Genomic DNA, 13377 nt, shown 5'->3' on the forward strand with positions numbered 1-13377 from the left:
TGGTCATGCGCGATACGGAAACGTACGAATCTACGAGCGCCTCTTACGAAATTACCCGAACAATACTTCATACGTTAGATATTTCATTTAATCTCCAACTATTAACATTAACTATTAATTTTTTAAATTTTATCAAAAAAATTATTGTTTTTTTTTCTTTTATTTTCAATTATGATAATGCATGATTTAAAATTTTAAAATTAAATGATTTACGTGGTCGTAGCGTATTCGTTGGTTATGCTTGTAGAAGATACAATTTTTAACACGTTTCTTAATGTTATATATAAGTATAGTGGCGCTTTTTTAAAGGATTTTGCGCGGTGAATTTAATTTGGTAATTTAATAGAAAGAAATGTAGAAGCAGTTTATATAGCACCTCTTTATCTTTCCATAAATCGTTACCTGTACAATGGCTATATAATTACAGCGACCTTTTTTAAGCATATAATAAAACATTTCCACTTGTTTTTACAACGAAATTAATTTACAATATTTTCTTTTGTAAGCCGCTTTTTAAAAAAATCAATTACAATATACGTCTGTAAAATATATTTATTTTCGCAGATGAATATTGCGTATTTTGTTAATTAGAATACAACTAAAAGATACAAACATTAATTTACATATTTATTTTTAATATTTAGAAATATAGTCTTATGTATTTGATCTCAACGATATCATAATTTTGAATATTTTTCTTACGTTTTCACATCTGTTCATATTAATAGAACATCTATTCATATTAATGAGATATTATGTTGTCAGTCTATCGATATTCTGTGAGCAGACGTAATAATATCTAAGTACTTATCGCGTATTGACGTTTCGCGATCATTATGAACGCGTGTACACGCATTTAAAGGCACGAAAACAAACGCGCGTACTATAAAATACTTTCACCGTTATTATTAATAAGATAAAGGCATCAAGAGAAAGAGAAAAATTGGAATTAATAGATTTCAGATTTTTAAATGAGATTTAAATGTACGAGATTTAAATGATTTTAACGTAGTCTTTCTTATCTGAAAATACTTATGTTTGATAATTTCATTCAATGCGAATATCGTAACATACAATGTTTTAAATGTTACACTCTTGTAACATGATATCATTTTTACAAAATATTTTTGTTACATTGCATTTTCAAATATATTTGTGCATTATGAATCATCTGTTTCAAGTATAATTATATCTATAACTTCAACAGTATGAAAGTGTATTTTTTACACAAACTTTATATATAGAGTATATAAGAACTTTTAATATGTTAAGTATAGTATGATATTGAATATAATAAAGGGTATGTGAAGAGAAAGAAACAGAATTAAGGATATCAGCTTGACTGTATTCAATTTCCTATTTACAATCTATCTTTACTAATACACACGCCTATGACGTGCTTTTTTAAATTTAGATAAATAGCACCGAGAATTGAACAATATATAAGAAGAGAAACAACCTTCGTGTCTACTTAAGTATAATTCGCGTGATTTTTCGAAATAATTCGTTTATATGGAACGTCAATAAGAATTACTTATTATACGTAATTGACGTATCGCATACAAACAATTAATGCATTTAGCTTATCTAATTTTAAGGCAAGAGTTCTTTGCGTTTTACACAAATTCATACAATATTTATCATTCTCTTTACCATCATTTGTTCCCCGAGTTTTCTTTCAATAGTCATGCCTACTAATAATAAACAGATGCATATTTCGCATTGCGTATATAATAAAGTAACTTTTAAGCTATTTTGTACTCCAAAATTGGTACGCAAATATTTTCGTCGGTTTGATATGAAATTCTATTTCAGAGAAACTGCAAATGTAGAGAAAGGCAACGTTCTAATTCATATTGTTTTGTACCAAAAAAGAAGCAATATTTTTATAGTTTTTCGTTTTCTATTTAAAGAAGAATTTGAAAAAATTTCTACATAAGATAATTTCGATTGTTCAACAAAATTTCTTACTTTTTAAATATTCAATGACATTTGATAAATAATATTTTCTTGAAACGTTAGTACATTTTTTTCTATACAGCCTTCACAGTTTAGATATAATTTACTTAACTTATTATATAGGATAATTAATAATATAAAAAGAATTGGGATCAGATTTTGAATTTAACTATGACTTATAATGTTGAAACATAATATTTGTAATATTATATAATATTAAAAAAGTAATATCATAAATAAGTAATATCATTAATGATTTCTATTAATACATCATTCATATCCACTTATATTCATTAAAAAAATAATCTGTAATATGATATAGATAATAAATAGATATATTATGTAATGAATATTCTTATTATAATATCATCATAAAAAGGCTTTTGCAATGGAGCACTTTCTCATATTCAATTTCCCTGAATAAAAGAATTAATTTATTCAAATTATTTTGTATAATTACTATTAGATTTAGGATTCGTCTTTTCAAGGAACTGAATAAAAGTGTACCCAAAGATATAAACTTATAATATCTAAATATTTGTGTATTATTTGTACTGTTGATCTGTATTTAAACTGTATATAAAATTTGTTTTTAGTAGTTGTAAATTATATCTATTTCTGTAATTATTTAATTTATTTTTTTAACAAAACAAAAACGAAATTTCACAAACAACAATGAAAGAAAAATTTTATCTATTAAATAATATATAGACATTGTATATATTAGTACATTATATTATTATCATGATATTATTATATCATGATATTAAATGAATTTTTCAATCAAAAATTGAATTTTAATCTAAACATTTATTTAATAAAAATAAAACAATATATTTTGATGATGATTTCTTTTTATATATTCTCTTTTTATATATTTTTCTCTTTTTAATTTAAAATCATAGCACTCAATAATTTTGTCTAATAATGAATTCATTATTGCTTATTTATATCTATATGTATGTACAAAGATATAGCAAATTTTAGTGGAAAACATCTTAAAATACGAATAAGAAAAATAGCAAAAAAGCAGAAAAACAGCATATTTTTTAACAAAGTATATACGCAGTTTAGTTATATCGAAAATTTATATATGTTATTATATTTTTGTTGCGAATATTTTATAACATTTAATTAAATTAATTAAATTTCATTAAATTAATGAACATATTTGCCAGTAATCTTTATAATAATGTACTTTGCAATAATATACCATGCAATATAATTCTTTGTTCATAAGAATATGTTTTATTAAAAGATTGAGTAAAAAATGTTAATTGAATAATTCGAATTGATAAAAAAGATAATATTAATAAATAAAACTTTTACTATAAAAAATGATTTACCAAAAAAAAAAAAAAGAATATTGTAAGTCTTTTTGCAAATAAAATTCTATTATTTACTTACAATTTCTGATTTTCTAAATTTAAATTGTTTACAGATACAAATGAGTTATAATAAACTTTGGAAAAACCAGAAAGATTTTAGAAATAATATTATACATTATTTATTACACAGAGTGTATAAAAAAAATCTGGATAAAACTTTGAATAAAAATTTAATGTGCTATAATAAAAAAAGTTCGTATAAACATATTTTTTAAAAAATGTCATTACTTTATGATCAAACTTCACATAATTTCATTATTAAAATTGAATTTGATTTAATTTTATTATATTTAATAATTTACTACAATTTAACATATTTGAAACATTTACATTAAATTTACTTTTAACATTAATATTGATTTCTGAATATATGAACTTTTCTTTCTTTTTTTAACACATAGATAATTCATAGACAAAGTTTCATCCAGTATGTAAAATATATATTGCACAATAATATAAGTAAATTTGAAGAAAGTGATCCATTGATAATATTTATCATATTAGTTGCCCAACACACTATGTATCATTTTTATAAAAATATTGTAAGTAAATTATGGCAATAATATTCAACAATTACAATATTCATGCAATAAGTAACTGGTAACAATGGTCGGAGTGGTAACGCTTTGAATATGTAGCAAATATCGGGAGAATTTCTTAAATATTATGCATCATACCAATCAATTCTTTGCACAAATTTTAAAGGTATACCCATATGAAGTAATTGATCTTGAGACTTATGCCTTAAATCTGGATAATAATAAATCAATGCTTGCCAACATATTTCTGATAATTTAGGAATTGTTAACCAAACAGAATGAACTGCATCTGTTCTTACAACCTGTAATAAAATTTTATAAAATAATTTAAATATATGAATATTAAAATAAGAAGATAAATAAATAAAAGAATTATAATAACCTTATTATTTTCTTTAATAATACCACCAAATGTATACATGCGTCCTTCTGGAGTAAGAGCTGCAGAATGAAAATATACAGGACATGGAAGTATACATTTTCTTAAACATGTCCATTGCAGTAATTTTAAATCTAGTCTCCAAACATCAGAAAAAACATGATCTCCATTATATCCTCCAGAGATTACAACTGATGTGATACCTGATTTTTCATCTGTATATTGTACAGATCCATGACAGCGTCTAGGCTCTGGCACTGTATTATCATCATTATCACCATATGTATTTAATATTATCCATTTATTCGTTTCTAAGTCAAAAGCAGGAATCTCCTAAACATGATTTTCATTTCAAAGAATTTAATTCAAATTCAAAATATTATATTCTGAAAAATTATATTAAAATTTACATACTGAGAAACCAAATGCTTCTGTAGCTGTTCCTCCTCCCAAAACATATATAAGTTTTCCATCAAAAGCTAATTCATGCCTATATCGTCCTGTAGGTTCACTTTGATCTCTTCCAGAACATATATAAACAGTTTCCCAAACACCAGTCCTAAGATCAAATCTATGAATATCACAAGTATATTCGTATCCTGTAGTACCACCAACAGTATATAAATATGACCCATGACATACTAAAGCTTGTCCATATTGGGGTTCAGGTAGTTCTCCTTTTGCAGGAACTATGTACATTTTACCATCATTAACATTGCACACATAAAGATGATTACTACAACTATGTCCAAATGGTACACCAGTTCCACCATAAACCATTAGGGCATTACCCCTTAAAATCACTGCATTAGATGCCAATTCATTGGGCATATTATCTTGACCTGGTAACCGTTTCCATTGTTGTGTAACAAGGTTGAATTTCCAAACTTCCTTAAAAAGTGGTTTACTAGAGATCCATGTTTGATCATTTTGCATATCAGGATCAGTATCAGAGATACAAGGATTAAAACCACCATAGGAATATAAATTCTTATGATCACACACTATTCTATGTCCACTTCTAGCTTTTGGACGTTCTACACTCTGTGCTTCATGTTTCATGAACACAAATGGTTTGAATGTATACATATTTGCCAAATTAATTGACAATAGATCGTTATTTTCCAGAAAAGTAATTAAAAATATGAATGCTTCTTTAGGGTTTTTTTATATGATCCAAAAAATGGTATTTAAAAAGAACCATGTGTAACATTCATACATATCGTTTTACATTTATCTATGCAAATTACTTGTCGCGTTGAGGTTTATACGTTAAAATAAATGTCGTGCTACTTTGATTAAACATGTGAGCATTGTTTCGATGCGCATAAGAAATTTTTAACATAGACATCTTGCACGAACTCTACAATACATCTGGTGTACTTTTCTTACATCGATGAACATGGCGTAACGCAATAAAATTCTTTGCTATTTTTCTTAATGATTGTATACTTAATAGATATAAAATATTTTATTTTGATTCAATTTTTTCGTTTCACTTTTAAACCACTTTTTTTCAACTGAGCATATTCAGTTGTAAACTTATGCTTCATTTAAAACTTCTTCTTTTACGCCTATGCAGTAATACAAATGCGACTGCGCGGCGCTAATCAGCTGACTGGTTATAATATTCAATCGTATTCACTAACAGCTTATTGTGTAAATTATTTCCATTTTATGTAATACGATGAAATATATAAAATTTAATTACATATTTTATAAATATTGTATAGCTCATAAGTTATTTATTTAAACATCAAATAAATGGATATGAAGTTTTTTTCTATCCTTTTATGATTCTAACATATATATAATAAAAAATTAACTTTTCGTGTTAATTTTAACATTTTTCTTATAATGAAAGATTTTCCATTCTATGTATTCAAATTTAACAAAGAGAAATGTTTTTAATTTTATTTACAAATTTAAATTTATATTGAATATAAAATGCAAAAAGAACGCTTACGCCATCTACTTGTGATATTTGTAAATATGTATGAATTTTATTTTTATTAACAGTCGATAAATGATTACAGATTTTTAATATGTAATTAAGTAATTAATTAATCGAAAAGATTAATTACTTTTATATTATTTTAGATTTTTAATTTCACTTTTTAGGAAAAATTTCAAACGTCGTTTTGTTTCATTTTCTGCTATGTCTTGTCGTATCTAAAAATGTATAATGAATAATTATTATTATTATTAATTTAATATCATTTTTTTTACAAATGAAAAAAATTTAATATCGACCTTTGCAAGTAAAGGACCGCTTAACTTATCCGGAACTATGACATTATCTTCTACATCATCTTCTTCATTCATGATATTCTTGTTTGTATATGTTGTACCTTGTGTTAACAATTTAATACTATCGCGTGAGAGAGCTGGAGCAATTAATGCCGCTAGCGGCACTCTTTGATTAATTAAACCTATGCAAAAATCAAAAAATAAATCACAAAAATATTACAAATTGTAGAATATTAATTTAAAAACATGATATGATAAAACCTTCATTATTAATTTTCTTGGTCTTAAGAGAAGCACACATTTGTCCTACTAAGATTCTCTGAGTGTTCGTCATTCTTTGCAATATTACATGATTTGCGTCTAAATGACTAAGATCTTGGGCAGTTTTCCAAGTCTGTAACCACATGGAATAGGAAAAATATTTGTTATCAGATCTTTTCCTTTTGAATATTTCAGGTTCCAAGATGCCGTTGCAATAACATCTTATTTTCTTTGCTTTTCTTTATGTTTTTTTTTTTTTTTTTTATGAAGATCTTACTTTGGAATTCGAAGTATGTTTGAGAATATTTCCTGAAATTCTTCGTTGTTCGGCTGCTTTTATCTTCGAGTTTTCTCTCAAGTTATTTCCCATTTTTGTCTCCGAGATTCGTACAGTTTCATTTTTTTTCTTTCTCTTTTTAATTTTGTTATCGAAGTGGCGATGATTTTTATTGTTCGTTTTAAAATTTTTATTTTCAATCTTTGCTGTATTAAAATCTGAAGATATGATTCCGGTATTTCCAGTTTGATCGAGTTTCTTCTTATTTTCAAAAAAAATGTTATTTCGTATCTCGGTAATTAGAGCATCCAGAGATGGAAGTGACGGCATTTCTAGAGTCAGCGCGATTATCTCCTTTTCTAGAATTCCCTCGAATCGAAGATCTATTTCGTCCACCATTGTCGCTACTGAAAGTACGAAACTTTCTGGAGAGGTGACCAACGATTGTCCCAACAGAGATTGAATGAAATTTTGTATTTCCGAACGAACAAGCATTTTATTTATTTCCTCTCTATCTCTCGCGGTGTCAATTATTTTTTTCGATTTTTCCGGATTAACCCGTTCAAGAACCTCGAACACAGTTTGCACCAAGGCTTGGAGCTGATAATTTACAAGGATCGGCACGACTTTGTAATCTTTATTTCGTAGTTCGATACTTTTAATAGGAGCGTTCAAGTAGATGCATTTCCTACACTTCTTAGTCATATCTGGATTCATCGAGGCTGAGAGAAGAGAATAGGTCGATGGTCGACTGCCAAACATACTGTAAAAATGAGACTTGATACTCGATGTTTTCGAGGGAGCTTCTTTCATCGTTTTGATACTAGATTTTATGGTAACAAGCTCTTTAGGCATAATCTCGTTATTCTTCCTCCGTTTCGATTTTAACATGGTGATTCCGTGATCGGTCTTGTACGACGAACCAAACGTAGATCTTTTCGACGGGCTGAGCATCGATCTCCAATTTCTAGTAGATAAGTTCATCGTTGTTCTACTTAAGATATCTTCATCGTCGTCAAGACGGAAAGATATACTGTTCTCGTCCAATCTGTTTAGATCAATATTCGAAGAAGCGAATTTTTTCTTAACCACACCTTCGGCAAGAGCTTGTTTAATCCGCAACTCGTGGGAGGCGCCAAGCAAAGAATAGACATGCGGAGAAATCGAAGGCATTTTTTCAAGGCCTGGCATTATTCTTCTACATTTAGCGTTGGATGACAAAACTTTCTCATAGTCGGCATCGTTCTCCATGTATTGCTTATATTTTTCCTCAAAGTTTCGAATCGCTTGATCCTCCAGAATTTTCTTCCGTGGATCTTCGTGAAGTTTTGTGTTCGACGAAACTATTTGAGTGTCCACTACGTAACAGGGTATGATGTTGTTCCACGCGCCAGAGAAATGTTTGTTCTTAGCTTCAGAAATAATTCATATAGTTATCGAATGAAAAAAAGGTTTTATTTATTATATAAAAAATTATATACCTTTCTCCAATAAAGATGTAATTGGCCTGACGATGGAATCATCGTTGTCTTTCCACTTGGTACTGTGGGCGGTCAACAAATGGAGGCAAAGAACTTTGTCAGGATCTACTTCTCCTTTGGTGAACACTATCGAGCGTACGAATTCGTACGAATCTTTCGGCACTTGCTCTTGTTCGATTATCTGACTGCTTTTTTTAATGACACCCGTGCAATGGTAGCAAAATCCAGGATTATGAGTGTCGTACATGCGCACATTAATAGCCTACGCGTCAATTACTGGGCTCGCAATTAGATTGGAAAATGAAAATATAATAGAATGATGAATCGAATTTCCGACGATTGTATATAATAATAATAATATATTAGGGAATATATCAATAGGATAATCTAATTTTTAATTGACTAAAATTTTCTCGAACAATATAAAAAAATATCCATTAGAAATGAAAAGAAAACTGTGGATAGCTTAATGAGATTTTTTTTTTATACGCAATATCCAAGATCTTACATTTGATCCAAAGGATGGTACACGATGTTCCAGATCCTTGTGACGAGATCTAAACCGATGCCATGCAGTTTCTATCATCCTTATATCCGATTTCTCCACCTTCTCGAGTTTCTCAAGTTCTCGTGTCAGTATTTGATGGCTAATCTCGTTTTGCTTAGCAAGTTTGTCTTGCAGAATTGGATTTGATTTCATAGCCATGCTTACAATTTTCATAGATGTTTCAAGAATAATTATTGAAATGAGTTGGAAATAGAGACGAGGGAAAAGTCAAAAATGAAACAAATCTTACTTACTTTCTGTTTCGCTCAATTGTGTAGAAACGTGAATATAAATGCGTTTCACTTCATATTGGATAATTCTTCCATTTAGTTGTTACTTCTTCGATTTTCTCTGACTTTCGACTAATTAAATTTATTGGAATTATAACAAAGATTATACATCGCGATAATAATAAAATAAGAATATTTATTTATTTTTATACTCTTTCATCTTGGATAATGTTTAAACATTATTTATTTTTTAATCATTCTATGAAAGATAAAAATTTTTTTTATTTGACAAACTCTGAACTTTGTTTTAAATTGAATTTATGGCACTCATGGCATACTATGATTTCAAAACAGAGAAAAGAAGATGAGATGATAATATAAATGATGCAGACAAGCATTTAATTATAATTTAGATGAATTTATGCATATTTGATATACTAAAAATAAAGAATAATAAATAAATAAGAATATTTAATTTACTAAAAGTAAAAAAGAATTTTCTTGATACCTTTTTTTTATTATTTATAGATTAAATAATTTAATTATTATAAATAAAAATGTACAACGACAAATTTGCGTAGTTACTATCACGATCGTAACAAGTTTAAATATACACTAATCGTGCCAATTGTAACTGATTATTTTTCTTTGATTTCTCATGTCAACCACAATCACGTTCGTCCAGTATTCAATTCTTAATATCATAGAATATGTACGTCATAAGAGCAATAAGCTTCCGTTTCAAAAACTATTCCTTCCTATTGAAAACTCTTATATTGTATAATATTAATGCATATAACCTATACATAAGTCATCAACGATATCGATTTGTCCTCGCACGCGTAATCGACATGCTTCATAAATACTATATAGAGAAACAAGTTTCATAACCTATCTGCGCACAATCGATTGTTATATATCGATTTTCAAGAATCATTCAAGACTTTCCAATTTTTATTTAAACGAGATAAACTAATCAAGAAAAATTATGTATATATTAATTAAAATTTTAAATTTTATTAGAAATAATTAAAAATTTTATTAATTAATTAATTATTAGAATTATAGGATAATTATTAGAATTAATTATCTTATAATTATATATATGTATCGTACCGAATTGTAATCGATATAAATCGAAATGAAAGAAATCTCGCATTATATTGATTAAAAAACATAAGAAAAATGAAAAAGAATAGAAAAAAGAATAAAAAATTTTAAACCTGGAAATGCAATATGGCGTCATTGACGATCCCGTGATAAATAATATCTTGTAATTGGTGGATTCGGCGAGTATTATTAATACAATGTCGTTGATTGGTCGAACGGTTAGTTAGGTTAGTCGAGATTGATCGCGCGCATCGGTTACATCAGTGTTTCGTAGTCAAGCGTGCGTATGGCATACGGGTTCTATCTAGTTTTGAAATTCGTTTTGTTTACGCGGATTTCTCGGTACGCTAGAAACGAAGATACGAGAGTGACGAAGAGGCGCGACGGTTAGAAGGCCGGTAGTGTGACGGGCCGCGTGGTAGGAGGTTGCTGCGATTCAATTTCAGTCGAAGCGCGCCAGGCAGACCGAGCGCCAGCAAGAACTGGCTGTTCTCTTTTCCGCACCTTGTGTCTCGCTTTTCGAATACTATCGAATCTCCTGACACACACGCGTACCGCATTGTACCTTTCTTCGCTCTACCATGGTATATACGTGAAACTAGGATGCACATGTGTCCGTAGAAGATGTTAGTAGAAGGTGTGTGTGTGCACGCGACCGAAGCCAGCCCTTCAGCATCCGAGCAAGTGTTTACGTCGTGCGTGTAACCCAACGCGGACAACCGTTGCTTCAAAACCAGTATTTGCATTTTCGAACGCGTTCGAAAAATACGGTACGTCAGCGACCTAGTTTTGAGAGCAAAATGTCGAGTGACGGGGCTCGTGAGAGTGATCTTTGACTTCGACCGATCGAATACGTGAAATTCGTTAACGACTTTTTGTACCGCAACGGTAGTTGAGTCATCGATGTTTTTGTTTTGATATGTGTGTAGAATTTTCAAAAATAAACCGAGGTAATGAATGTATCATTGATATGTGAAGAATACGTTTGAATGTCAATAAAAAGACATACAGTGAATTTGGACATAGACAATCGACATTATGTATATATAATTTTCGATATAATCGAGTTTCGATAGTTTCGACGATAGACTTGGGTCGCGATATAATCGTATAATTTGTGTGACCACGTGACACGGGATGCGACCGTTTGCCGCCATGAGAGCACGGGGATAAGGAAGAAACAACGTTTCTCAGAATGGAATTTGGAGGTTACAAAGGTACTGGTCCTCGAGTTAGGGTGCGACGACGTGCGGAATTAGGCAGACGGCTCACCAGGAGGCTATCTCTGGTCGCGAAAATGCCAGCTGCCATTCTCAGCAAAGCGAATCCACCTGAACCAAGGCCAGTAGAGATCACAGCAATCGCTCCTGACAAGACACACCTCACCGTGAGTAAATTCTATTTTATTTTCTCATGTTTCTTGTTCTATTCAAAATATCCTATCGCTATTTTTATTCTATTATCATTCTATCTTCGAAATAACGTATTCGAAACGGAATATCAATCGATTTACTTAAGCATTATTATATTTTATTTACGGGTCACACATATTGTCTCATTCGGAATGTATCATTCGGATATTTTAGCGAAGAGTTCGTTTGATCGTCGATTACCGACCGTATCTCGTCAAATTCCGATTGTTTCAAATTGTATCGCGAACGTATCTTTTTTCGTAATATCGTACAAATCTATATCTAGGCAACATGAATTCCACGATAGAAATCGAAACTCCGGCATAGGATTCGAACGATTAATGTAGCCTACCAACACATAGACCGTGTACCGAGTACAAGGTGCCGTACATTCTATACAGGAGTAAGAGGCGTTACCTTCGGTATTTAAGCGCTCTATAGTTGCACGTCATTCTCCTTTCGAGTGTTCGTACACGTTTGCTTTGCTTCTTTGTGTATATGCTCTTTCGCTGACTTTTGTTAGCGATTGGCGAGGCAACGTTTATTACAGACCGTTCGCTTAATTATTTCCGATGGAATTAATGAATGTTTGGATTCTAGTTCGATCATATATTTACAACATTCCTCTTAACGGAATGTACAAACTGCGTATTAACTGACAATGAGATACCGACAACTTTTGATTTACAATCTCTTTTCTTTCTATTCAGTCTAATCCGAAACGTAGATCGTAATCTTTTCATATTTCTTCGAATAATTGTTTTTTTTTTATTTTTTTTTTTACCACGGTTCTCAATTGGGAAAGAAATATTGACATGGGAAAAGAAATATTCTCATCTTTCGAGTAACGTTTAATATAGTACAGTAATACAGTATGCGCGTTTGCACGTGCGTACGGCGAATTTGCGAAAAGAAAAGTGAATGCGTCGTACGTATGCGCGATGGCGTTCCTTGAACTCCACCGACTTCTACACGTAATCATCGTAAGAAAGAAAGTGCGCAACGTGATCGATAGTCACTTTCTACCATCGAGCAAAATGCACTTTGTCCCGAATTGAACTTTTATGAATTATAATACGTATATCGATTTCGTGATCAGCCATGATCGGAAGTATTTAATATGTCACGTGGGTGGAAAAGGAAACGAAACAACCGAGAAAGACCGATTTTATTTTTCATTGCGCATGCGTATACGTTATACACGTTGGTCGTGACACGCATACTCGGACATTCAGCTACCGATTGTGGACTAGATATCAATCGTTTAGACAGGAGTGGTAATTTTTTCAATTTTTTATACGGATATACGTATACATACGTATGTACGTATATCACTTGGTTGATTGCACAAAGTAGTCGCACGTGCACGCGTAATATGTAGCCACGGTTGCATCGTAAGAATAACTGTTATTTCAAACGAGCTTCGTACCGTTTACCTATAAACAGAAAACCCTAATTAAATGCTAATGCGGTAGACAAGTGTTTTCGTTGTTGATCGAATGATCTCGCGTCTCCAATCGCGTTTGCCGGGATTTACGATCTAA

The 13377-nt window shown here is 30.2% G+C and overlaps 3 protein-coding genes across 4 annotated transcripts in view; 1 reads left to right on the plus strand and 2 right to left on the minus strand.

Annotated features, from left to right (window-relative positions):
* Positions 1 to 3870: 3870 nt before the first annotated feature.
* On the minus strand, positions 3871 to 5860 carry LOC552147 (kelch domain-containing protein 10 homolog). Its single transcript, XM_624526.6, has 3 exons — positions 4680 to 5860; positions 4269 to 4598; positions 3871 to 4188 (listed from the first exon to the last, which is right to left on the minus strand). Exons 1-3 carry the CDS (start codon positions 5352 to 5354, stop codon positions 4012 to 4014), a joined length of 1182 nt encoding a protein of 393 aa, XP_624529.2. The 5' UTR covers positions 5355 to 5860; the 3' UTR covers positions 3871 to 4011.
* A 517-nt stretch (positions 5861 to 6377) lies between these two features.
* LOC100576638 lies at positions 6378 to 9524 on the minus strand (the record flags this gene model as incomplete). The annotated part of the gene is made up of 7 exons (XM_026439535.1): positions 9336 to 9524; positions 9043 to 9241; positions 8535 to 8796; positions 7054 to 8465; positions 6777 to 6909; positions 6519 to 6697; positions 6378 to 6437 (listed from the first exon to the last, which is right to left on the minus strand). Coding segments are annotated over exons 2-7 (2244 nt in total), but the record flags the coding sequence as incomplete, so codon positions are not given.
* A 1180-nt stretch (positions 9525 to 10704) lies between these two features.
* Positions 10705 to 13377, plus strand: part of LOC410044 (rho GTPase-activating protein 20) — a 171187-nt gene continuing 168514 nt past the window's right edge. The window contains exon 1 of one of the 2 annotated variants that reach the window (XM_016911124.2): positions 10705 to 11808. In XM_016911124.2, coding sequence (XP_016766613.2) covers positions 11617 to 11808 — 192 coding nt within the window. In that variant the 5' untranslated portion in view covers positions 10705 to 11616. The remainder of the gene's footprint in view (positions 11809 to 13377) is intronic. The other variant, XM_016911123.2, reaches the window with a different exon arrangement.

This window comes from Apis mellifera, linkage group LG3 (genome assembly GCF_003254395.2).
Source record: "Apis mellifera strain DH4 linkage group LG3, Amel_HAv3.1, whole genome shotgun sequence".
NCBI lineage: Eukaryota > Metazoa > Arthropoda > Insecta > Hymenoptera > Apidae > Apis > Apis mellifera.

Coding starts and splice junctions, on each gene's coding strand:
- LOC552147 (XM_624526.6), bottom strand. CDS start 5,354: ATGTATACATTCAAACCATTTGTGTTCATGAAACATGAAGCACAGAGT. Junction 4,599..4,679: donor CAGAAGCATTTGGTTTCTCA/GTATGTAAATTT, acceptor AATCATGTTTAG/GAGATTCCTGCTTTTGACTT. Junction 4,189..4,268: donor TTATTAAAGAAAATAATAAG/GTTATTATAATT, acceptor ATTTTATTACAG/GTTGTAAGAACAGATGCAGT.